Source organism: Mobula birostris, chromosome 5 (genome assembly GCF_030028105.1).
Source record: "Mobula birostris isolate sMobBir1 chromosome 5, sMobBir1.hap1, whole genome shotgun sequence".
In the NCBI taxonomy this organism is placed as follows: domain Eukaryota; kingdom Metazoa; phylum Chordata; class Chondrichthyes; order Myliobatiformes; family Myliobatidae; genus Mobula; species Mobula birostris.
In genome coordinates this window covers 191,450,233-191,476,216 of record NC_092374.1, presented here as the reverse complement: position 1 = coordinate 191,476,216, position 25,984 = coordinate 191,450,233, and the positions used below count along the sequence as shown (strand labels likewise).

The 25,984-nt window shown below is 45.1% G+C and overlaps 1 protein-coding gene across 1 annotated transcript in view; it reads right to left on the bottom strand.

Moving 5' to 3' along the window:
- Positions 1–214: 214 nt before the first annotated feature.
- Positions 215–25,984, bottom strand: part of LOC140198167 (alpha-1,3-mannosyl-glycoprotein 2-beta-N-acetylglucosaminyltransferase-like) — a 46,052-nt gene continuing 20,282 nt past the window's right edge. Inside the window, exon 3 of the mRNA XM_072259157.1 lies at positions 215–2,093. Within this exon, the coding sequence (XP_072115258.1) occupies positions 682–2,037 (1,356 nt within the window). The 5' untranslated portion in view covers positions 2,038–2,093 and the 3' untranslated portion in view covers positions 215–681. The remainder of the gene's footprint in view (positions 2,094–25,984) is intronic.

Here is a 25,984-nt window from a genome sequence, read left to right as displayed (position 1 = left end):
ACTGACTCCTGTGTAATCCTCAGCCCCCAACTCACTCACCCTCACTGACTCCTGTGTAATCCTCACCCCCCCCAACTCACTCACCCTCACTGACTCCTGTGTAATCCTCACCCCCCAACTCACCCTCACTGACTCCTGTGTAATCCTCACCCAACTCACTCACCCTCACTGACTCCTGTGTAATCCTCACCCCCCCCACTCACCCTCACTGACTCCTGTGTAATCCTCACCCCCACCCACACTCTCACCCTCACTGACTCCTGTGTAATCCTCACCCCCCCCCAACTCACTCCCTCACTGAGAGCACTGCTTCCCACCCCCTCACTGGAAGCCAGTCAGCCAGCAGGACGTGGTCAAGCTGGGCGGGGGGGGGGGGATTGGAAAGAGAATTAACACCCAAAAAGGGGGAAATCTGTTTTTCTCTACCCTCATCTCTAGGAAGGAAAAAAGAGAGAAAGAATAGGGGGAAGAGAGCAACAGAGACAAAGACAGGGAAAGAAAAAGAAAGAGACAGGGTGAGCCAGAGAGAGAGGGGTGAAAAGGGGGGAGTGGGGAGCGTAAAGAGGACAGAGAGAGACAGACAGGCGGGGAAAGGGTTGGAGAGGGAGATGGGCGAGGAGAGGGCTGGGGGCACTTCAGTGGGAATGAAGAAGTCTTAGGCGGGCTGTCCAGCCAGCGGGGCTAACTCCAGCTGGGGTCGTATCCACTCCAGTCCTCGGGCGGTGCCAGGTAGACCCTGCGGCTGCGGTACATGAAAGTGACGACGCCCCGGTAGCCAGCGCGGGGTACGCCCGATTTGAGGTCGTCCATGGCGCCCAGGGCTTTGGCAAAGGCCTTGAAGGCATCGCGGGTGGTGTACTGGACGCGGACCTGGGAGGCCTCGGGCCGCTCGCCCCGTTGCAGCTCCTCTACCCGCAGGGTGGGCGCACTGTACACCTGCTGGGTGAAGGCCGGGTCGTACCGCTGCTTCTGCAGGTAGGACAGGTCCAGGCTGGTGAAAGGCACAAAACGCTCATTGAGCTTGATGAACTTGAGGTGCTGGTCGAAGAACTGCCCATTGCTGACGCCCTTACGGCCGAAGGTGATAGTTCGGGAGACCTCGGGCCGGATGCAGGAGCGGCCCTGCCTCTGGGCGGGATTCCGCATCCAGTCGTCCCAGAAGGCGCCGGGCCACTTGGGCTCCAGCTCCTCCCAAGTGGAGCGGAGCAGCATCCAGCCCAGGCCAGGGAAGAAATCAGTGCGGTAGAGGGCCTCGGGCCTTCCCACCTCCACCATCTGCTCCTTGCCATTATCGTTCCAGGCCGAGGCACACCAGAGGCTGGGGTCCTGAAGCAGGAGGGGCCGCAGGGCACGGAAGTACTCGAAAAAGTCCGGGGCCACCTCCAGGTCGTCCTCCACCACCACGGCGGCATCGTAGTGGTAAGTGTGGAAGACCTGGTTAAGGGCCCACCGGTAGTGCCGGGCAATGCGGTAGTAACCTTGGAACTTGCGGTGGCCCGGGGGCACGGGCGGCTCACTCAGGTCTGGCTGCCGCAGGTGGAGGAGCTGGTCACCGTAGGAGGCGATGACCCGGGCCGTCTCTTCGTGGCCACAGTCCTGGCTGACCAGGATGGGGAAGAGCTCCTTGGAGGGCCGGTGTAGCAGCAGCTTATCCAGGCAGCGGCGGATGGTGGGGCGGTCACAGCCGATCACCAGCACAGGCAGAGGGCCGTCTTGGGGCAGGGGTCGGTGGGCCGAGGTGGGAGCCAGGGGATGCTGATTGCCATTCTCTCCTCGGCCCTGGCCCTGGCCCCGGCGCCACAGGCTCTGGTGCTCCTGGATCTGGTGCAGCAGCTTCTTCTGGACCTCTAGTTCCTGCTCCACCTCTTCGGCCACCTTCACCACCTGGCGGGTGAGGTCCTCGGGGTCCGGGACACCCGCCTCGCCTCCGCCAGCCCCTCCCGCTGGGGGCCGGGCCAGCAGGAAGAAGAGGAGCAGCAAGTTCCAGGCAATGAAGAGCAGCACGCCCCACGCCACCACGTTGCCCCGGCGCAGCATCCTGTGGGGCCCTGGCCGGGCGCGGCTCGCTTCCTCGCCGGTGTCACTCCATCAACCTGCGGCAGAGACAGACACAGACAGGGTCAGGTTGGCTGAACGGTAAGCGGCAAACGGTTCCTGTTCATGCTGAGAGAGGGGCAGAGAGGGACCTGAGAGAGGGGGGGGGGCCTGAGGAGGATAGGAGGTGGAGTGGAGACAGGAGCAGGGGATGGAGGGAGAAAGGTGAGTGAGGGGGGGTGGAGAGGCATGGTGGTGAGTTCAGGCTTCTTGGTGGGAAGGGAGGAAGCCTCCTAAACTCAATGAGACTTCACCTACTCAATCCTTGTAATGACAGACCTGCCAGGTCAACCGGGTGACTTCCTGTTGAACTCCCTCAATAAGATGTTTGTCCTCTTTTTCTTTCAAGCTAAGTGGACCAAAATTATACACAGTACTGAAGATGTGGTCTCACCAAGGTCCTATATAATTACGGTAAAACATATTGATTCCTGTAGTTAAATCCTCTTGCGCCAAAGGCCAACATACCATTTGCCTGCTGCGTTGTGTGTAATAGCAGTTAGCATGACGCTATTACAGCTCAGAGTTCAATTCTAACATCATCTGTAAAGATGTTCTCCCTGTGAACACCTGGTTTCCTCCAGGTGCTCCAGTTCAATGATGTACCGGTCGGTAGGTTAACTGGTCTTTGTACATTGTCAGTAAGTCGCTGGCATTGCGGCTAGAAGGACCAGAAGGCCTATTCTGAGCTGTCTCTAAATAAATATTTTACCCTTCAATAATATAACTTTGAAAGTTACCCAGGTCCCACTGAACACCAACATTTCCCAATCTCTGTTTAAAACAAAACCGCAGAATTTCTGACTTCACCTACGTCCTGCCTCCAAGCAGCAAAGTGCCAGCCTGCCCATCCGCTCCCTGTACTTTAGGCCCTGGAATCCTGGCAACATCCTTGTCAATCTTTTCTGCACTCTCTCCATCTCGTACATCTCTGATGTAATGTCTCAACCCCAACACTCAGTGTCCTAACTGAAGGCCAACCTGCCAAATGCCTTCTTATTTTTATGATTAATCATTCTCTAAATATCTAGAAATGTTTCCTCCTAAGTTTATACCAAATTCCGTTTTGAAAGGTGCCAATGCCCTTTCTGAACCTCCCTTTCAGGCAGTGTTTGCCAGATCAGGATAATCTGCTGTCTGACATAATCTCTTTTGCACACAATTTGAACTCTGATGACAAGCCTCCTGCTCTCAGTGGAAAGGCTCTCATCTATTCTGTCCACATTCTTCAGAGCTCTGAACACCTCTAACAAATCCCTTGATCCTCTCTGTTCTGGGGGGGGGGGGGAAGGGGGTGGAAGCCTTGCCAATTCCAACATCGTCTCAAACCCAACTTTAAAGCATCTTAGGTTCAGAAACTAAAAACACTTCAAAACATGTTCGTCAGTACTTCACAACAAAACCGTGATTGTTTGCGTGTTTCAAACAACATTTCATTGCTCTGGAAATTGGAGCAGAACTGATTCTGCCAGCAGTAAAGGAGGTTCTGAGTACAGTTTTGTACAAGTCACCAGACCAACTCTGCAACAACTCTGTTCAAAGGTGAACAGATGAAATGTCTGAGAATAGAAACATAGAACACCTACAGCACCTATACAGGCCATTTGGCCCACAAAGCTGTGCCAAACATGTCCTTACCTTAGAAATTACCTAGGGTTACCCACAGCCCTTTGTTTGTCTAAGCTCCATGTACCTATCCAGGAGTCTCTTAGAAGACCTTATCATTTCCGCCTCCACCACCGTCACCGGCAGCCCATTGCATGCTCTCACCACTCTCTGTGTTAAAAAAACTTACCCCTGACATTTCCTCTGTACTTACTTCCAAGCACCTTAAAACTATGCCCTCTCATGTTAGCCATTTCAGCCCTGGGAAAAAGCCTCTGACTATCCACACAATCAACGCCTCTTATCATCTTGTACACCTCTATCGGGTCACCTCTCATCTTCTGTCACTCCAAGGAGAAAAGGGTGAGTTTACTAAACCTATTCTCATAAGGCATGTTCCCCAATCCAGGCAACATCCTTGTCAATCTCCTCTGCACTCTTTCTATGGTTTCCACGTCCTTCCTGTAATGAGGCGACCAGAACTGAGCACAGTACTCCAAGCGAGATGTGGAAGACAACACATTGTGCAACATACTTAGGATAACAGAATTTGTTCCGCAGTTGGATGAATCAACTTTGCCAAGCAACAAATCTTTGCTTCTTAGTTATGTTCGCTTCATAAAAGATGAAAGTGTGGTTCAAGAGTTGTTACTTGCAACAGGACTAGAAACAGGTATGAAGGAGAGTCAATATTTCAGATTATTGAGCAAATTTTCAAAGAGAAGAACATTCTGCTCACCAATATTTTTGCTTGTGCAACAGATGGGGCACCATCAATGACAGTATGGTGTTATTACTTTCTTGAAAAAAGCTTTACCTACCATACTTACAATTCCCTATGTAATTCACAGACATCTTGTCACAAAAAACATGTGATCGGCCACACAAATCATTAAATACTATTATCACAGCAGTGAATAAAATCAAGTCCCATGCTCTCAATTCTCAACTATTTTGAGAACTTTGTATTGAGAATGATGAAGAGTTTGAATACTTGCTGTTGCACAGAAGTCAGATGGCTCTCAAAAGTAAACTGTTTGAGACACTTTTATACACTTCTTGAAACTATGATAAAATTCTTTGAAGACTCGAGTGCTTAATTCAGAAATCATGTCAACTATATTAGGCATGTCATTGATTATTTGTCAAAATTATTCGCTAACTTTATTGAAATTAATCTTCAATTGCAAGGATTTGATATGAATCTTGTCAAAAGCAAATCAGTTGTCTTCCACATTTCTGTCCAAGTTTAAGTGCAAAATTGGTTGTCACAACCTTTTCTAACTTTCAAGCCTCTCAGAGTTGGAAGAGAAAGAAAGAACACCAGATGACGATCTTCAAGTATACTGCGCCCATCTGGGTGAGTTACATAAAGACTTCAGGATCTCTTTGCAATCCAAATTCCAGATTGGGTAATAAAGCCATTCCCAAATACTGGAATGAGGAATTAACAGGGAAGAATGGAGGAAGAGCTGAACTCACTACAAAATGACTCTGAGCTGAAGCCAAGGTTCAAAAAAATATCAAGACTTTTGGTTGCAGAAAGAAATCTCTGAATGTTGTTATCTTGTGCTGTGGAAAAAGTTCAAGATGTTCTTTATTGCTTTTCCAACATCAAATTTAGTGGAGCACAGTTTCAGAGCAGCAGCCCAACTCTCCCAGAATAATGAAACAGACTGCAAATTACTGAACATGGGGATCTGAGACTCTTTCTGAGTGACATTCAGCCTGATGTTGAGAAGCTGATATCAATGCACCAAGCCCATCCATCTCATTGAAAGGTGAAAAAGCAATGAAATGAATAGTTGGACTACTAATTATGCTGTAAAATTGTTGATGAAAATCGTTTTTACTGCAATTAAAGTAATTTTATTTGTAACTTTAAATAAATTTGAATACTTTTTGCAATTATTTGTCACAGGTTTGAATTGATAGTTCCTATTTTCTTTCACTGTGGATCGTTAATTAAAATGCTTTAAAGTTTTTATGTAATGGTTGGAAAGGAAGAGGGGGGCACTGGGGATGCGGTCTGGGAGCCAAGGGGGCAGTGACTCAACAATGTTTGGGAACCACTGATCTGACTCTTCCTTCTTACAAAGCCCTCCTTTTTTTCCTCTATCATTCATGTGCCTATCTAAGAGTTTTTCTTTATATTTATCTGCCTCTACCACCAGATCTGGCAGGGCATTCCATGCACCTACCACTCCCTGATTAAAAACAGGAACATCCCCCCACCCCATACTTTCCTCCAATCACCTGAGAGTTATATCCTCTCATTTTAGCCATTTCCACTCTGGGTTAAAATATCAGGCTAACCACTCAATTCCTGCCTCCTGTCATCCTGTACTCCTCCATCAAGTCAGGGATATTTAATTACAAGGATAGTCGTGCTGATATGGACACAGGCCTTGCCTTGGTCCTGTGACTAGGAGGTGGGAGCTCGTTCCCAAGGACTGGGCTTGGAGGAAACAATCCTGACCAGCAGATGATAGGCTCGAGGTCAGAACCAATTAGTGGAAAGAACTTGTTTAATAAGGTGTCTTAAAATAACTGATAATAAAAGTAAAACTTGATTTATCACAAACAAAGTTAGATACCTAAGAATCTGTGGGTGTCTATTTTGCTTGATAGATTCATGCTGGTATATTCTAGGACTGGCCAATAAGGAGATAAAGAAATGTTTATCTGCCTTGGTCTGATAACTTCTGTTTATTACCAGCTGTGTTCCTGTAACTAACCAACTGTTTGTTCAGTAATGGTTCACCTGACACTCAGTAGCAGATGCCTGTTTTTTTTAAATCTTATGAGGTACATGTCCTAAAACCAGAGAGCCAGGACACTGAGCAGGGCAGGGAAATCACAGGGTTCACATCTCCACTTGAATCTTATTACATAAGAATTTTGCGGTACAAGAAACAAAACCAAACGAAGCCAAAACATGGTGCGGAAATGCCATGATCTAACAAATCGACAGGATCATTTGAGTTTCCTCCTTGAATTCTCCAAGTCTGTGTCTCAGGCTTTAGTTATATATACCTTTACTCTGCATTTATCTCCAAGTCTGTGATTCAGGCTTTAGTTATATATACCTTTACTCTGCATTTATCTCCAAGTCTGTGATTCAGGCTTTAGTTATATATACCTTTACTCTGCATTTATCTCCAAGTCTGTGATTCAGGCTTTAGTTATATATACCTTTACTCTGCATTTATCTCCAAGTCTGTGATTCAGGCTTTAGTTATATATACCTTTACTCTGTATTTATCTCTTACTGTGTTTGAACTGTGGATTGACGGATCTCTCACTGAACTGAATTCTGCAGTCTATTCTATTTTCCTTGGGGTTTATCACCCGAAGTCCATTTTCTGTTCTTCTCATCTTACTTACATCACTACACCTTACATTACAACAAGACCAAGATAGAGTAGCATAGAGAGGATGTTTCCAATGGTGGGATAGCCCAGGACTAAAGGGCATAGCCTCAGAATAAAAGGGTATCCATTTAGAATGGAGCATGAGGAGTACCTTTTTTAGCCAGCGGGAATTGGATCAGAATCAGAATCAGGCTGAATATCACTGGCATGAAATTTCTTGTTTTGCAGCCGCAATACATTGCAAGACGTAATTTAAAAATCTATAAATTATAATACAAATATATTTTTAAATAAATTACATAAGTAGTGTAAGAAGAGCAAAAAATTGTGAGGTATGCTTATGGGTTCATTGTCCATTCAGAAATCTAATAGCGGAGGGTGTTATCTTCTCCTCGATGGGAGAGAGCATGGCCTGGATGATGGGGGTCTTTAATGATGGATGCCACCTTTTTGAGGCCACATCTTTTGAAGGTGTTCTGGATGCTAGAGAGGATAGTGCCCTTAATGGATCTGGCTGAGTTTACAACTTTATTACTCGTTTACCAATCCTGTTCAGTGGCCCCTCCATACCAGACAGTGATGCAACCAGTTGGAATGCTCTCCACAGTACACCTATAGAAATTTGGAAGGGTTTTGGTGGCATACCAAGTCTCTTCAAGCTCCAAATGAAATATAGCCGCTATCATGCTTTCAGTGAATCTGTGGAATTCATCAATGCAGGCGACTCTGTTGCGTATACTTAAAGTGGAGGTTGCTAGATTCTTGATTAGTAAGGGCATCAAAGGCTATGGGGAGAGGGCAGAAGAATGGCGTTGAGAGGGAAAATAAATCAGAAATGATTGAGTGGCAGAGCAGACTTGATGGGCCAAGTGGCCTGACTCTGCTCCTGTGTTTTATAGTCTTATTAACAATTCATCATTTTCAATTGTTGTTCTCTGTGTCGAGGATGTATTGTCCAGTTCTCACTGGTGGAGTGGGTTAGCAGTTTCTACTTAACGTTAACATCTCGGATGACCTGTCCTGGGCGCAGCACTTTGATGCAAACACGAAGGAGGCACACCTTAGGAGGCTTGGCATGTCACTAAATACTCTAACTGTTGAAAGTATCCTGACTGGCTGCATCACGGCCTGGTATGACAACTCCAATGTACAAGAAAACAAGTGGCTGAAGAGAGTAGGGGACACTGCCCTCTTCACCATTGGCAGCAGCTATAGCAGGTGCTGTCTTGAGAAGGTAGCATCTATCTTCAAGGAATCCCACCATTCGGGTCATGTCCTCTTCTCACTGCTAGTTGCTGGGCGAGAGGTAGCAAACCTGAAGTCCCATACCACCAGGTTGAGGAACAGCTACTTTCCTACAACCATCATGGTTTTGAACTAACTGGCACAACCTCACCCTACCTAGGCAATTGAACACTACAGACCACCTCTTGCATGACCATGAACTCAACTTTGATTGCCATCATTCAGAGAGTGGAATGAAGCGTCAACATTTCGGTACAAGACCTTTCATCAGTACTGGAAAGGAAGTGGGAGGGGGGCAGAAGCCAGAATAAGGAGGTAGATGCCACCTTCTGAAGACAGCACCTGCTATAGATGCTGTCAGTGGTGAAGAAGGCAGTGTCCCCTACTCTCTACTTATTCTGGCTTCTGCCTCTGTCCTTGTTTATCATGATGAAAGGTCTCAGTCCAAAGAGTCAACTCTTCATTTCCTTCCATGGATGCTGCCTGACCTACAGAGTTCCTCCAAAACCTTATGTACGTTGCTTAAGATTTCTAGCATCGGCAGAATCATGTGTTTGTTTTTCATGATGGTTCACAATTGATTTGTTTTGCATAGTGTTTTTTGCTCTTCACTGATTATATACAGTTTATATTCTGTGTACGTCTGTAACTACATGTCTGTGATGCCGCTGTAAGAAAATGTTTCATCGTTCAACAATTAACTCAACTTGAGAATGTACTCCGGACCCTGCAGTGCCCACTGGGTCCCAGCAAGATAGTGGACATTATGAGTGTCCTCTCCGGGGACACCCTGGTACAGACATACCCTTAGAGAGATGCAGGCAGACGTGATGGACCGATCCCTAGACAGCCTGCTCTCTGGATCCAGGAGCCAATGAATAAGTCACCTGACCGACTTACTCAGCACCTTTGCACCGGATGCCCGAAGCCCAGGGGTCAAGTACAAACTCTCTTTGAGGAGCAGACTCTTCAAAATACACTAAGGGCTGCAAGCTCTCACACTGCATATACACATGGTACATTCAGGGTGAATAATGGGCACATGGCTTGGATATCCGTGGATCAGCTTTAAGTGGAGAAGACTGGTCCAGTGCAATATAGAAAATAGAACAGTACAGCAATGTACTGCCGACCTTTTAACCTTCTCTAAGATCAATGCAACCCTTCCAAACCATAGTAAAGATCCTCTGTTAGATCTTGTCCAAGCACAGCAGGGATCCTGTGAAAGATCTTACCCCAGAACAGCAGAGATCCTGTGTTGGACTGTGCCCAGCACCACAGATCCTGTGTTAGACTGTGCCCAGCACCACAGAGATCCTGTGTTAGACTGTGCCCAGCACCACAGAGATCCTGTGTTAGACTGTGCCCAGCACCACAGAGATCCTGTGTTAGACTGTGCCCAGCACCACAGATCCTGTGTTAGATTGTGCCCAGCACCACAGAGATCCTGTGTTAGACTGTGCCAGCACCACAGAGATCCTGTGTTAAACTTTGCTCAGCACAGCAGTGATCCTGTGTTAGACTTTGCTCAGCACATCAGAGATCCTGTGTTAAACCTTGCCCAGCATCAAATGGAGCTTCTCCTGGACGAAAGTGGCTGACTGATACAACAGCATGGTGGTCACCAACTGATTTATGACTAGGGCACAGCCCCTGTGGGAAAGAACTTGAAGCACCCTGAGTGTGCAGTCACTTTTGCCTCCAACTCCTACCAGAAGGCCAATGAACATACATGTTGCTCTGCATTAACAGCAGACCACCTCCCTCTGACCTACCAGAAATTTACAAAATGTCTCCCTGTTCTTCCTGGTAGGAGAGACGAGGAAACGATCAAAACTATCCTGCTCCTGAGTATTTGGTGGTACAAAGAAGAGGGAAATTTGCCTCAACATGTAACCCATGTTGTCCCTGCCTTGGGAGCGTACGATGCAAGATTGAGAGGGAACTTTACTCTGAACTTACCCTGTGCTATTGCTGGCTTGGGAGTGTGTGATAAGACAGTGCAGAGGGACTGTACTCTATATCTATCCAGTTAGTCCCTAGAAATGATAGCATTTAACATCAGCTGTGTGTGTGTGTGTGTGTGTGTGTGTGTGTGTGTAAGTGTGTGTGAGTGTGAGAGAGAGAGAGAGAGAGAGAGAGAGAGAGAGAGAGAGAGAGAAAGAAATAAACAATGCATCAGTAGCAGCACAGTCCCTCTGGTAGTAATACAGGTTGAGAATGGGGTTGAAGTCAGTCAGTCTCTGCATGGAGGAAAGCCAAGAGTGAAAAGGGGCACATGACACTCAGTGTACCTGGTAGATAGGGAGATGTTGTAGATGTGCCAGGTCACACATACAGTGAGGGGAGTAACTGAAACAAATGCATGTGGGAGAGGGAGGGGAGAGAGAAAGGTGGAGTGGGGGGAAGAGTAGGGCAGAGTATTATTCTTTAGTCAAAACCATAAACTTTCCAAGGACACAATAACTGAAATCATTCTGTTCACAAACTAGCTGCCGCGTTTCCTACACTGTAACAGTAACTATGCTATAAAAGTAATTCAGTGATTGTAAGACACCCGGGGAAAGACCAGGGTTGTGAAAACCAACATGTACAATAAGGCTCTTGTTAATGGGCATGAGGCCAGAGGCCTTCAGAAAAGCCAATATGGATTGGAAAGTGGCTGTGGTTTGTACTCCCACACAAACTCTATCCACTTTCCAATCCATATGCATCTTGCTTAAACCTCAGCAGCAGTCTGTACTTGAAGCTCTTCCCAGTAAATAACTTTACAGAGCAGCTTTACTCAACCAACAAGGCAGCAAAATAAAACTCTTCAGAGACAAATACTGTCCCATATGGGACCACCTAGATGCTGAGGAAGGGAAATCGGTCACCAACCGGATAAGTCTCTAAGAACATAAGAAATAGGAACAGGAGTAGGCTATCTTGCCTGTCGAGCCTGTTCTGCTGTTCAATAAGATCATGGCTGATCTGGCCATAGACTTATCTCCACCCACCTGCCTTTTCCCCATAACCCTTAATTCCCCTACTATGCAAAAATCTATCTAACCCTCGTCTTAAATATATTTACTGAGGTAGCCTCCACTGCTTCATTGGGCAGAGAATTCCACAGATTCACCACTCTCTGGGAAAAGCAGTTCCTCCTCATCTCCATCTTACATCTACTCTCCTGAATCTTGAGGCTATGTCCCCTAGTTCTAGTCTCACCCACCAGTGAAAACAACTTTCCTGCGTCTATCTTATCTATCCCTTTCATAATTTTATTATCTTCTCTCATTCTTCTGAACTCCAGCAAGTATAGTCCCAGGCGACTCAATCTCTCCTCATAGTCTAACCCCTTCATCTCTGGAATCAACCTGGTGAACCTTCTCTGCACCGTCTCCAAAGCCAGTATATCCTTCCTCGAGTAAGGAGACCAGAACTGCACACAGTACTCCAAGTCTGGCCTCACCAGTACCCTGTACAGTTACAGCATAACCTCCCCGCTCTTAAATTCAATCCCTGCTGTGCATCATCCATTCCTCTGGCTCTTCTCTCCTGCATTTTTCATGCTCTCTTCCCACTGCTTCCATCACTTAGGAAGAACAGAAGCCTTAGGTCTCACACCACCAGCTTCAGCAGCAGTTATTACCCTTCAACAATCAAGCTCCTGAACCAGTGTTAATTGATTTAAGATGGTGGTGAACACTGGTAGCTCGGGTTGAGCCGTTTGACGTTGCAGTGTTTGCAGAGCTTAGCAATTAGCTGGAAGATGTTTCATCACCAGTCAAGGTGACACCGTCTGTGGGCAGATATTGTTTGTTTCTCTCTGAGAGTGCCCCCATTTAATGAGTAAGGTCTGCTTTAACTGGGACAACGCGGAGGTTCTGGTGCAGGCAAATAAGTAGCAAGCACAAAAATTTTCAGAAGCGTGGTTCTCTTATGGTAATTCCATAAACAAATATATTGAAATAGACAGCAATTACAAACCCCTAAGAGCCAACAGAATTCAAAGGTTAACTGAACAGATAGCCAATCAGGACCAAGGCAAACGAACAGGCAGGAGGCTATATGAATGCCAGCACTCCCAGACAGAAACACCAATAACTGTCATAGTCATACTTTATTGATCCTGGGGGAAATTGGTTTTCGTTACAGTTGCACCATAAATAATAAATAATAATAAAACCAGAAATAGTTAAATAGTAATATGTAAATTATGCCAGGAAATAAATCCAGGACCAGCCTATTGGCTCAGGGTGTCTGACCCTCCAAGGGAGGAGTTGTAAAGTTTGATGGCCACAGGCTGGAATGACTTCCTATGACGCTCTGTGCTACATCTTGGAGGAATGAGTCTCTGGCTGAATGTACTCCCGTGCCCAACCAGTACATTATGGAGTGGATGGGAGACATTATCCAAGATGGCATGCAACTTGGACAGCATCCTTTTTTCAGACACCACCGTCAAAGAGTCCAGTTCCATCCCCACAACACCAATGGCCTTACCAGTGGAGTTTGTTGATTCTGTTGGTGTCTGCTACCCTCAGCCTGCTGCCCCAGCACACAACAGCAAACATGATCGCAATGGCCACCACAGAACTGTGCACTGAGGATGTCCCCTCAACTGGTGATGAAACATCTGCAAGCTAATTGCCCAGCTCAGCAAACACTGCAACATCAAACTGAACTGATTCCACAACCTACACTTCCAAGGACTCAATGTTCTTGGTATTAATTCATTAATTTTTATTATTATTCTTTTTGTATTGGCAGAGTTTGTCATCTTTTGTACATTTTTTGTCAGTCTTTGTGTGTAGTTTTCACTGTCTCCATCATATCTCTTTGTTCTACTGTGTATGCCTGCAAGAAAGTGAATTTCAGGGTAGAATATGTGACATATACATACTTTAACAATAAATTTACTTTGAACTTTACAGGAAGGATGTAAAAGCTTTGGAGAGAGTTTAGATGAGGTCCAATGGGATGCTGCCTAAATTACAGAGTATTAGCTACAAGGAGCAGATGGACAAAGTAGATAGTGTGGAGATCCAGAATCTTTATCCTAGGGTAGACATGTCAAATATTTGAGGGCATAACTGTAGGGTGGGGGTGGGGGTTAACATTAAAGGGGATGTGGTGTGGACCTTTTTTGTTCCATAGAGAGTGGTAGATGCCTGGAATGGGCTACCAGAGGACGCAGTGGAAACAGATACACTAGCAACATTCAATAGGCTTTCAGGTAGACACATGAATACTCAGGGATTTGAGTGATATGGGTCATGTACAGGTGGAAGCTTAAATATGATTAAAAATTAAAGTTTAATTTGGCCTCATGCTCAACACAGGGGCTGTTCCTGTGGTGCACTGTATTATGTTCACTGCAAAGTGTCCAGACATTAATATGTGGGATTTGTTCTATAGAGAGAGTGAAGATGATGTCACAGAGAACCTCTCCAGGTGAATGTTAGAGAATCACTCACCTCTCTGTTCTAACTGTTCACTCACTCTTGGGTAACAACTCCAGACCTTAACAAGTATATAATCCCATCAGCGCAATACAGCACGGATGCAGGCCCAACCAGACCATGGTGCCCAACCATCTCGTTCCAATTTCCTGTGTTCAGTCCATTTCCCTCTGAGCTAGACCCTCCATATACCTACTCAAGTGCTTCTTAAATTAAACCTGCCTCAACCCTCTCCTCTGGTAGCCTGCTCCATATACTCACCACCTTCTGAAAAGAGTTGCCCTCTAGGTCCCTTTTAAATCTTTCCCCTCTCCCCCTAAAACTATGCCCTCTAGCTTGCAGTTCCCCTTCTCTGGGAAAAGACTGTGGCCATCCACCCTACCAATACCTCGCACAATTTTAAACATTTCGACAAGGTCTTCCCTCGTTTTCCTACACTCCAAGGAAAATGACCGAGCCTGGCCCACTTCTCCCTATAACTCAAACCCACTGGTCCTGCCAACATCTTTGTAAACGCTTCCTGCACTCTTTTTAGTTTAACCACGTATTTCTTAAAACAGTGACAGTACTTCAAGTGTGGCCTCACCAATGACTTGTACATCTGCAGTGTTCCGCTCTGTCTGATAAAAGGCAACCTACTAAACACCCTTTTATCCACCCTGAGACACTACCCTCAATGAACTATGCACTTGCTCCCTCTGTTCTACTACACTCAATAGTGTCCTGCCATTCATAGTACAAATCCTACACTGGTTTGCTTTGACTTTCCAAAATGCATCACCTCACACTTTTCAGCCCAGCTTAGCGCAACATCCTCTTGTGTGAGCCAGAAAGGTTTTGGTTCACAGAAATCTGGTGCTAAATTACCTTTGATAAAGTTTAAGGGAATGGGGGATTCTCAGATCCCTGTAAACAATGGATTCAGTACTGACAATGTCTGTGACTGCAGTGTGTTTGAATAATGTCTCACAGCTGTCTTCTTTGGAGTAAGATAATTCAAGTTTGCCCAGATCCACATCAGATGTCTCTGGGCTTTTCACACCTTTTGATTTTGACAAAAAGCGGTACCTGATGGAAATCAGACAGAACATTCCTTTCTTAATTCAAGCATAAATTTGATGGATGTTCTTATCTTTGTAATTAAGTTGTGGCTGCAGCAAACCAGGTAGGACATTCCTTTCTTTAATTAATGTGGCTGGAGTCTCTAACAAACTGATTGTTCTTTTGTATCAATAGTCCATTGACTTGACCAGAATAGTTATCAAATTGATTGTTCTCTGTATCAATAGTCCATTGACTTGACCGGAATGGTTATCAAACTGACTGTTCTTTTGTATCGGTGGCCTTATAACTTCTGACAATTCTGACATCGGGCAGTGAACTTGTAGAACCGCCGGGGAGATGAGAGAGGGTCTTTCCCCGATGTCAGGTCCAAGATCACTCACTGGCTGAGCTTGAAGAAATAAACAGGTGAAAAGATAAGTAACGATTTTTTTGTGCTGTCGTTATTTGATCCAGCAAAGTTACGTTTACACCTTCAGCTTTCAGCTGCTCCTACTTTTGCATCCAGTCTAACCAGTCGCCTGTGTGGGGTCTGGATATTTCCACCTCTACTGTTGCTGCAGAGCAATGGTCATGCCAAGGTTTTTGCTAATTTACATTAATCTCATTAGCCTGCATTAAGTTCTATGTCTTGCCTTTTTATGTGCCTGTCCAAATGTCTCATAGACACAGGAGCAGATTTAGGACACTCAGTCCATCGTGTTCATCCGCCATTCAATCATGGCTGATTTATTTTCCCTCTCAACCCTATTCTCCTGTCTTTTCCCTTACTACTGAAGAACCTATCAACCCCCACTTTAAATGCACTCATTGACTTGGCCCCCACAGCCATTGGCGACGAATTTCCGCAATTGTCCATTCTCTGGCTAAAGAAGTTCTTCATTTCTGTTCTAGAAAGATGTCCTTAAATGTAGTGATTGCATCTGATTCTATCACCTCCTCCTCAACAACTCCAGACATCACTACTCTCTATGTAAAAACAAAGCTTTCTCCTCAGATGCTCTTGAAAATTCCTAACTTTCACCTTAAATCTATGCCCTCTTGCTTTTGATACCATTATTGGGAAACAGATTTTGGCTACTTCTTCTATGTATGCCTCTCATAATCTTATAAACCCCTCAACACTGACATCTACTTGTCCATCTATTAGTGACCTTCAACTGTTGTCTAATCCCATCCACTCATGTTTTGTTGCCCGTCTAACCCAGCTACCTGCATTCACTTCACCCACCCAATGCCACTGAGCAACATTTGCCAGTCCAGAGTCTCTCATCCTAGCAGACAGCAAGCTTTTGGAAGAAAGCTAGCACTCTGACAGCTCAATATTGGGAAGTATCAGTTTCTTTCATGAGTTATTTCTGTTAGTCTTTCCAAGGAAATGCAGCCAAGTGTGAGTGCACCCCCCTCCCCTTCAGAACAGGGCCTCCAAGGGTGACTGGCCTCTGACTAATCATGATTTCCAAATCCTCTTTCACTTCTCCCAAGGACTAGCCAAGTGTTTTGCCTTGCTCTCCTTCCAGAACCTCTGACTCACTCAGCTCCCACAACATGCTCAACACAAATTTTCAGGGCTGCATCTCTTTGTCTGCACAGGACGGGAAGGCAGTCACTTCCACAGATGGCAGAGCTGCTACCTTGTGGCACCCTGGCACTGCTTGTGTGGAGTTTTAACTGGCCACTGTAAAAGGTTCCTAGTGTGTAGGTGAGTGGTAGACTCTGGGGAGTTGATGGGAATTTGGGGAGAATTTTTTAAAAATTGGAATCAATGTAGGATTGTGGTATGTAGCTTCTGGCCAATCACCATTGTTGTACATTCTTTCCAAACCCATTTTCTTACCTGCAGAGTAATGCAGGTACATTAACAACACTTAGAAGGGTACTTGGACGGGTATGAACAAGAAAGGTTTAAGGAATATGAGCAAAATGTGGGCAATTTGGTGAAAGAAAGACTTAGCATTTATTGTCACATGTACTTCGAAACATAACAGCAAAATGTGTACTTTGCGTCAAATTAATGAGGATCATGATGGGCAATCCGCAAGTGCCGCTATGTTTCTGGCAGCAGCGTAACATGCCCACAACTCACTGTATGTCTTTGGAATGTGGGAGGAAACCAGAGCACCCAGAGGAAACCCATGTGGTAAGGGGGAGTACATAAAAACTTATTCCAGGCAGTGGAGGGAATTGTATCTCAATTGGTAATCATTGACGCTGTAAAGCAACATGCTAATCTTAGATGTTAATCTTGGTCTGCATGGGCCAGTTGGGCTGAAGGGCCTCCTATTTAGGTCATTTTAGGATTGATACTGGTTTTGCATTTTATTCTGCACTGTTACTGTTTTACCTTCGAGGTGGATACGATAGGGTCTTTTAAGAGGCATTTAGATAGGTACATGGAGCTTAGTAAAATAGAGGGCTATAGGTAAGCCTGGTAATTTCTAAGGTAGGGCCATGTTTGGCACAACTTTGTGGGCCGAAGGGCCTGTATCGTGCTGTAGGTTTTCTGTGTTTCTATGTTCTATCTCAATACACTGTGTAGTGGTTTGATCTGTATGAACAGTACGCAAGACAAGCTTTTCACTATATTGTGGTACATATGACAATAATAAACTAACACCAACAAAATCTGGTCAGTAATCTTGCTGTGCCAATGGGTTTGCACATTTCCTACATTACAACAGTACTACATTTCTGAAAGCACTCCATGAATTGGTAAAGAAGGGTTAATCTTTCTTCTGCCTTTCACAATGTACATCCCTGGCTGAAAATTGAGTCCAAACCCAGTGCAGAGTCTCCAACTTCATCAGCCACATTCCTAGCGCTAGTTTTGTCTGACGGTCCATGCTGCTTGCTGACGAGGCAGTTGAACAGCATAAGAAGAAGACACACGATAGACATCCAGACATGAAGAAGCAACACACAACAGTGTCAAAGAGAGACCTCAGTTTAGACCAAAATAATTTGGAGAGCAGGCCAGAAACAAAATGGACCATAGAAAAATAAACATACCAGTCCAAGAGAAAAGCAAGAGCAGTCAGCGGTCATCAGTACAAAGAATGAAAAACACATTCTGCTAAACACACAGATATTCACAGATCCAGCAAAGCAAGCAGCTCAGAAGCAAAGCACAGCCAACTTTACACTAAATCAGGATTTCAACCCAGTAATTGTAGCCCAATGGAAGAACAAAACATACACTCAGATTGTACATTATACACAACAAAAGCACAATGATACTCAAACAAGGAGATAGAGAGAAAACACACACACACAAAGGCACACACAGTCCAAGTGTAAGCTAGTATTTGACAGAGAGAAGGAAAGAGAATGCTGTACAGACAACAGAGTTATTATAGCACGAATGTGAAGATTTCTAATTAAACAGGACTGAGACACTATTAGTATTTCCAGCCAGAAGAGGAACTAAAACTCACACAGGAGTTTTAAGTCAGCACCTTCAAAGCAAGCAGTGGAACCTAATAGGGTAAAACAAGCAGTCTCTGTTCACAGGTGTCCGGTTACTGATCAAAGGAGATTTGCTGGAAGATCTAAATCAGTTTTGTTCAGAGCACAACACAAGGAACTGTGACAAGTAATTTACTTACTGAGTGTATTTGAAAGAGAAGGATTGTCCCTCATAAATGGCTGAGATTTAATGCAGGGACTCGGAGTGGATGGTACATTTCAGCTGCCACACACAGGGTCCATGAAGGAAGCGCACAGGCTGCACTAGCAACACACCGTCTGGATTGCAGGACAATAGATCAGGCTGCCTCCCGCCCTCGCTTCACTCCAACTGCAACGGCAGTAGAAATGGCAACCTTCCTGGCACCGAGGGCAGCCTCAGAGTCCGAAAGTCACGGGCTCAACTCCAGAGCATGAGCACAAATATCCAGGCCAACGCCCCTTCAGTGCCAGCATCACGCAAACCAGCCTCCCCTCCACTGACTTCTACTCTTCCCGCTGCCTTGGGAAGGTAGCCAATATGATCAAGGACCCTTCACACGCCAGTCGTTCTCTGTTGACCCTTCCTGCTTCAGGCAGAAAATGCAAAAGATACAAGAGGTACCGCCAGGCTCAAAGACAGCTCGTTAACAGACTTTTCAGAGGACCTCTCCTGCACTAAAGATGAATTCCTGATCTCCCAATCCCTCTTATTGCGGCCCTTGCACTTACCTGTGTATCTGCACTGCACTTTCTCAGTAACTGCATAAAAACACAAGAGATTCCGCAGATGCTGGCAATCCTGAGCAACACACACAAAATGCAAGAGGAACTAGGCAGGTTAGGCAGCACCTACAGAAGGGAATAAATAGTCGACATTTCGGGCTAAGACCCTTCATCTGGACTGAAAAGGAAGAGGGCAGAAGCCAGAATAAGGTGGTGTGGGGAAGGGGAAGGAGAATCTGTGGGGGAACTTCATTCAGAGGGTGGTGCAAGTGTTGAGCACGCTGCTAGCGAAGTTGGTGATGCGGGTTTAATTGAAACATTTTGGATAAGTACGTGGATGAGAGCGGTATGGAGCGTTATGGTCCAGGTGCAGGTTGATGGGACTAGGTAGAATAATGGTTCATTGTGGACTAGGTGGGCCAATGAGCTGTTCATGTGCTGTAGTGCTCTGATAGGTGAGACCAGGTGAGAGGTAAGTGGGTGAGTGGGGGCTGGGAATGAAGTAGGAGATTGGTGAAAGAGGTAAAGAGCGGAAGAAGGAATGTGATATGGGGGGACGGTGGACCATGGAAGAAAGAGGTGAGGGTTCTGTTGTCTTTTTACTACCTCAGTGTCCTTACTGATGGTAAGAGCTGCCTGCCTGAATGGCATGCAAGCAAGCACATTTCACTGTACATTGTACCAGTAACAACAATGAAACAACTCCACTTACAGAGTTCTCAGAAAAGAGAGGAGTTTGGCCAGCTTCACTGACACCTATTCTTCCCAGAGTCAGGCAAAATAAAAATTACCTGGTATTAGCACACGGCCTTTCGTGGAAGCTTGCCGTGTGTAAACGGTTTTCAACACTACAACAGTAACCATATTTCAGAGTGAGATTATCTGCTGTAAAGTGTTGTGGGAGGCCAAATGCAGGATTCAGGGAGGTCCGAGGGCAAGGCCCAAGGGGCAATGATCAGGATTTAATCTGCCACCACCCATTCTCTGCAGGGTAGCTGCTGTGGACTCCTGATTAGCAGACCACATGTTTTCACTGAGGCAGTCAGTCTGTGCATGTGTCTGCCCCGTGATCCAAAACAGCAGCAGGGATAGAATCACAGGCACTGTGAAGCTACATGAAAGAAAACTACATGGATTTGACGACACACAAGACAATTTGAGGCTACTGGGCCCATCAAGCCACTTTAATATGACCATGGCTGATGCTGTGCTGGCTTCAATTCCTCCTCTGCCATTCCTCCACACCCCTCTATTCCTCAATCGATCAAATGTTTATCCACCTCCTCTCAAATACTTCGAATGATCCAGCTTCCACCACAGACTGGGGCAGAGAATTCCAGAGATTCCTCTCTCTGTGCAAGAAGAAATTTCTATGAAGCTCACCTTTAAATGACTGGCCCTTGTTACATCTCTGTTCAAGATTCTCCCATGGGTGAAAACGTCCCAGCTTCCACCCTGTCAAGCTCTCTTGGGATCTTGTATGTTTGAATTAGGCCAACTCTCATTCTTCTAAACTCCAAGGAATACAGACCCAAATTATATAGTCTCTCTCTAGTCAATCGGCTCATCCCGGGAATTAGCCTGGTGCATCTCCTTTGCTTGCCTCCAGTATTACTAAATTTATTTTAGATTAAGGAGAACAAAAACTGTATGCAGCATTCCTGCTGAGGCCTCAGCAGCGCACTGCATAATTACAACAAATCCTCCCTAGTTTTAAACTCCAACCACTTTGCAATGAAGACCAAAAATACAGTTGGCCTTCTTATCTACTTGCAGGTCCTGACTGCTAGTTTTAGTAATTCATGCACTAGAATGCCTAGATCACACAGTCGCAGTTTCTGTCTATTGAGATATGGGGAAATGGGGGTTGAGAGGGGTTAATAAATCAGCCAGGATGAAATGGCAGAGCAAGACTCGACGGGGCGAATGGCCTACCTAATTCTACTCCTATGATTTATGGTCTTATGGAAAAATGACTTAGCCTCCACAGCAGTCTGTGGCAATGAATTCCACAGATTCACCACCCTCTGGCGGAAGAAGTTCCTCTTCTTCTCTGTTCTAAAGGGACGTCCTTGTATTGAGGCTGTTCCCTGTGGTCCTAGACTCCCACTATTAGAAACATCATCTCCACGTCCAGTTTATTAAGGTCTTTCAATATCATAGGCCAAGTGTGCAACAGCAAATGGCCACAGACAATATTTAAAAACAACTCCAGAAACAAGAGCAAGTGCAGGATGCCATTTAACAAGATTACGGCATCACTACCAACCCCTCCACTTCCTTGTATGTTAAAGTATCTGTCCAGCTTCATCCTGAACATATACAATGACTTCAGCTGCACTGTCCTTTAGGGTAGAGAATTCCACAGATTCATGGTCCTTTGAGAGAAGAAATTCCTCCCCGTCTTGGTCTGAAATGACAATTCATCATTCTAAACCAATGCCTTCTCATTGTCTAAACTCTGATTATGGAAACTGATCGGAAAGATGATGAGCTGCGCAGAAGGGAACAGTAGGGCAGGGAGCAGGACATAACCTCGGAATAGAAGAACAGAGATGAGGAGGAATTTCTTTAACCAGAGGGTGGTAAATCTGTGGAAATCATTGCCACAGACAGCTGTGGAGGCCACGTCACTGAGTATAGTCAAAGCAATGGTTGATGGATTCTTGATTAGTAAGGATGTCAAAGGTTGCAGGGAGAAGGCAGGAGAATGGGGTTGAGAGGGATGATAAATCAGGAATGATGGAATGGAGGACAGGACTCGGTGGGCTGAGTGGCCTACTTCTGCTCCTATGTCTTATGGTCTTATATGAGTGTGACGGTCAACTGGAGTGGGCGGAGGAAGGGAAAGAACCTGGTGAGTATACAAGGAACTCCATCCAGTCCACTTGCAGTAGAGGCCAACATTCCATGAACCTCCTTATTTACTCACTGTTCCTGCATGAGAACCTTTTGTACTTCAAACATTAATACTCACAGATCCCTTTGTACTCAATGTTCTGTAGTCTTGCTCCATTTAAAGTAATTCATCCTTCCGAAGTGTAGGGCTCTCTGTTTCTAACCCACTCCTTTTTCCATCAACAGCAAATATGGATTGTTGAATTCAAGAAGGGGAAGTCAGGATCAGCAGTGGAAAGGGTGAGCAGCATCAAATTCCGAGGTGTCAAGATCTCAGAGGACCTATCTTGGGCCCACTATAGTGATGTAACTACAAAGAAGGTTCACCAGTGGCTATACTTCAGAAGGAGTTTGAGGTAACTTGGTACATCACCAAGTACTCCAGAAGGTTTCTACAGATGTACAGAGGAGATCATTCTGATTGGCCGCACCACCACTTGGCATAGAGGCTCCAATGCACAGGTTCACAAGAGGCTGTAGAGGGTTGTAGTCTCAGCCAGCTCCATGGGCACAACTCTCCCCTCCATCGAGGACATCTTAAGAATGCAAAGTCTCAAAAAGGTGGCATCCATCATTAAGGACCCTCTCCATCTCTTCTCATTACTACCATCAGGGAAAAGTTACAGGAGCCTGAAGACCCACACTCAATGTTTTATGAACAGTTTCTTTCCCTCCGCCGTCAGATTTCTGAATGGTCCATGAATACTACCTCGCTAGTTTGCTCTCTTTTTGCACTATTTCTTTATTTCATACAAGACTGATTTGAAAGGACAGGCAGGAACGCATAGTCGGTGGTTTGGCTCAGTTGGTAAGAGATAGAAATACATCTTTAGAAAGGGGTAATATGGAGTTAGGGTTGAACCTTTGAGGGTGGAGTTAAGAAACTGCAAAGGCATAAAAAACATTACGGGAATAATATATATACTTCCAAATAGTAGCTAAAATGTGGGGATGAAATTGTAAACGGAGTTGGAAAGGGCATGTAAGAAGGGTAATGACACAATTGAAATGGGGGACATCATATCAAAAGGGATTGGGAAAATCAGGTTGGTGTCGGATCATAAGAGAGGGAATTTGCTGAATGCCTATGAGATGGCTTCTCAGAGCAGACTGTACTTGAGCTTACTCGGGGAAAGGCTATCTTAGATTGGGTGTTATGTAATAACCCAGATCTTATTAGGGAGCTTAATGTAAAGGAACTCTTAGGAGGATGAGATCATAATATGATTGAATTCATACTGCAATTTGAGATGGAGAAGCTTAAGTCATATGTATCAGTATCGCAATGGAATAAAGGGAATTAGAGGCATGAGAGAGGAACTTGCTCAGGTGGATTGGAGGGGATACTGGCAAAGATGACGGCAGAACGGAGGTGGCTGAAGTTTATGGGAATAGTTCACAAGACACATAGTTCACAAGTCCCACAGAAGAAGTTGTTCTCAAACAGCAGGTCTAGGCAACTACGGCTGACAAGGGAAGTTAAGGACTGCGTAAAAGCCAAGGAAAGGGCATACAAGTTGGCAAAAGTGAGTGGGAAGTTGGATGATTGGGATGCTTTTAAAATCCAACTAAAGGCAGCTAAAAAAGCTATGAAGGGAAAAGATGACATATGAGGGCAAATTAGCCAATAATATAAAGCAAGATACTGAAAGTTTTTTCAGTTATGTAAGAATAAAAGGGAGGTGAGAGTTGATATTGGACAACTGGAAAATGATGCTGGTAAGGTAGTAATGAGGAACAAAGAAATGGCAGATGAACTTAAAGGGTACTTTGCTTCAATCTTTACTGTGGAAGACACTAGCAGTGTGCCAGAGGTCCGTGAACGTCAAGGAACAAGAGTGAGTGCCATTGCTGTTACAAAGGAAAAAGTGTGAGGCAAAGTGAAAGGTCTTAAGGTGATTAAGTCATCTGGACCAGATCTACTACATCCCAGAATCCTGAAAGAGGTTGCTGAAGAGATAACAGATGTATTGGTCATAATCTTTCAAGAATCACTTGATTCTGGCATGGTCCCGGAGGACTGGAAAATTGCAAATATCAAGACAAAAGAAAGGAAATTATAGTCCAGTTAGCCTAACCTCAGTGGTTGGGAAAATATTGGAGTCCATTATTAAGGATGAGGTTTTGGGGTACTTGGAGACTAATGATAAATTAAGTCAAAGTCAGCATGGTTTCTATAAAGGGAAATCTTGCCTGACAAATCTGTTAAGAGTTCTTTGAGGAAGTAACAGGCAGGGTGGACAAAGGAGAGACAGTGAATGTCATTTACTCAGAATTTCAGAAGGCATTTGATAAGGTGCCACACACGAGGCTGCTGAACAAGATAAAATCCTATGCCATTACAGGAAAGATACTGGCATGGATAGAGGAATGGCTGACAGGAAGGAGGCAGCAAATGGGAATAAAAGGGGCCTTTTCTGGTTGGCTGCCAGTGACTAATGGTGCTCCTCAGGGGTCAGTATTGGATCACTACTTTTCACATTGTCAATGATTTAGATAGTGGAATTGATGGCTTTGTGGCAAAAATTACTGATGATTCAAAAGATAGGTGGAGGGGTAGGTAGTGCTGAGGAAGCAATGCGATTGTAGCAGGACTTAGACAATTCGGAAGAACGGGCAAAAAAGTGGCAGATGGAATTGTGTTGGAAAATGTATGATAATGCATTTTGGTAAAAGTAACAATATTGCAAACTATTATCTAAATGGGGAGAAAATTCAAACATTAGCGGTGCAAAGGGACTTGACAGTCCTCAGGCAAGACTCCAGGAAGATTAATTCACAGGTTGAGGCTGTGTTGGCAAATGCAATGCTGGCATTTATTTTATGAGGAATAGAATACAAAAACAAGGAGATAATGCTGAAGTTTTATAAGACACCTGTCAGGTCGCACTTGGAGTATTGTCAACAGTTTTAAGCTCCTTATCCCAGAAAGGATGTATTGTAATTGGAGAGAGTCCAGAGAAGGTTCATGATGATGATTCTGGGAATGAAGGGGCTAACATATGAGGAGCATTTGGCAGCCTTGGGCCTGTAATCACTGAAATTTAGAAGAATGTGTGGGGTTCTCACTGAAATCTACCAAATGTTGAAAGGACTAGATAGGATGGATGTGGAGAGGATCTTTCCTCTGGTGGGGGTATCCAGAACTAGAGGACACAGCCTCAAAATTGAGGGGCAGCCTTTTAGAACAGAAGTAAGGGGTAATTTTTTTAGTGGTGAATCTGTGGAACGTTCTGCCATAGGCTGCGGTGGAAGCCAGGTCCATGGGTATTTTCAAAGTGGAAGTTGATAGATTCCAGTGGGTATTTTCAAAGCGGAAGTTGATAGATTCCAGATTGGTCAGGGCATGAAGGGACTTGGTGACAGGGCAGGTGTATGGGGTTGAATGGGGTCCAGGATCAGCCATGATGAAATGGCGAAGCAAACTGAATGGGCTGAATGGCCTAATTCTGCTCCTATGTCTTATGGACTGTGCAAAAGTCTTGGGCACATACACTATATATAACTAGGGTGCCTCAGACTTCTGCAGAGTACTGTAGTAATGTACTGCTGCCACACAAAAAAAATTCATGACAAATGTGAGTGACGTTATACCTGATTCTGATATGGGTCTCTATCGTGGACTGAGAGTGGGAAGTGAGCAGGGACAGGGAATCATGGTTGAGAAAACCGGAAGGGAGAGGGGAGAGGGGAGGGAGCAGAAAGTACCAGAGAGGCACTCTGTAATGACCAAATGACTTTGCCTGGTGACTCAGGGCTGGGTATGTCTGCACCTGTGCCATGCCACCCAACACGCCTTCTCTGCCACCTGTCCCACAATCCTACTGTGGCACTCTGCCCTCACCATTCCCAACACCCTTTGCTCCTGCCAAATTTAGAAACTTGCTCTCTGCTCCACGTTGACAAATACAGGACTGTGCAAAAGTCTTAGGCACCCTAGCTATGTACATGTGTCTGAGGCTTTTGCACAGTCCTGTACATATGGTATACTGTATATTTCTCATTGTAACTTAATGGCTTTTGTGTATTGCACTGTACTGCTGCTGCACAACGACAGATTTCAGTGTCAGATGTCAATGATAATAAAGC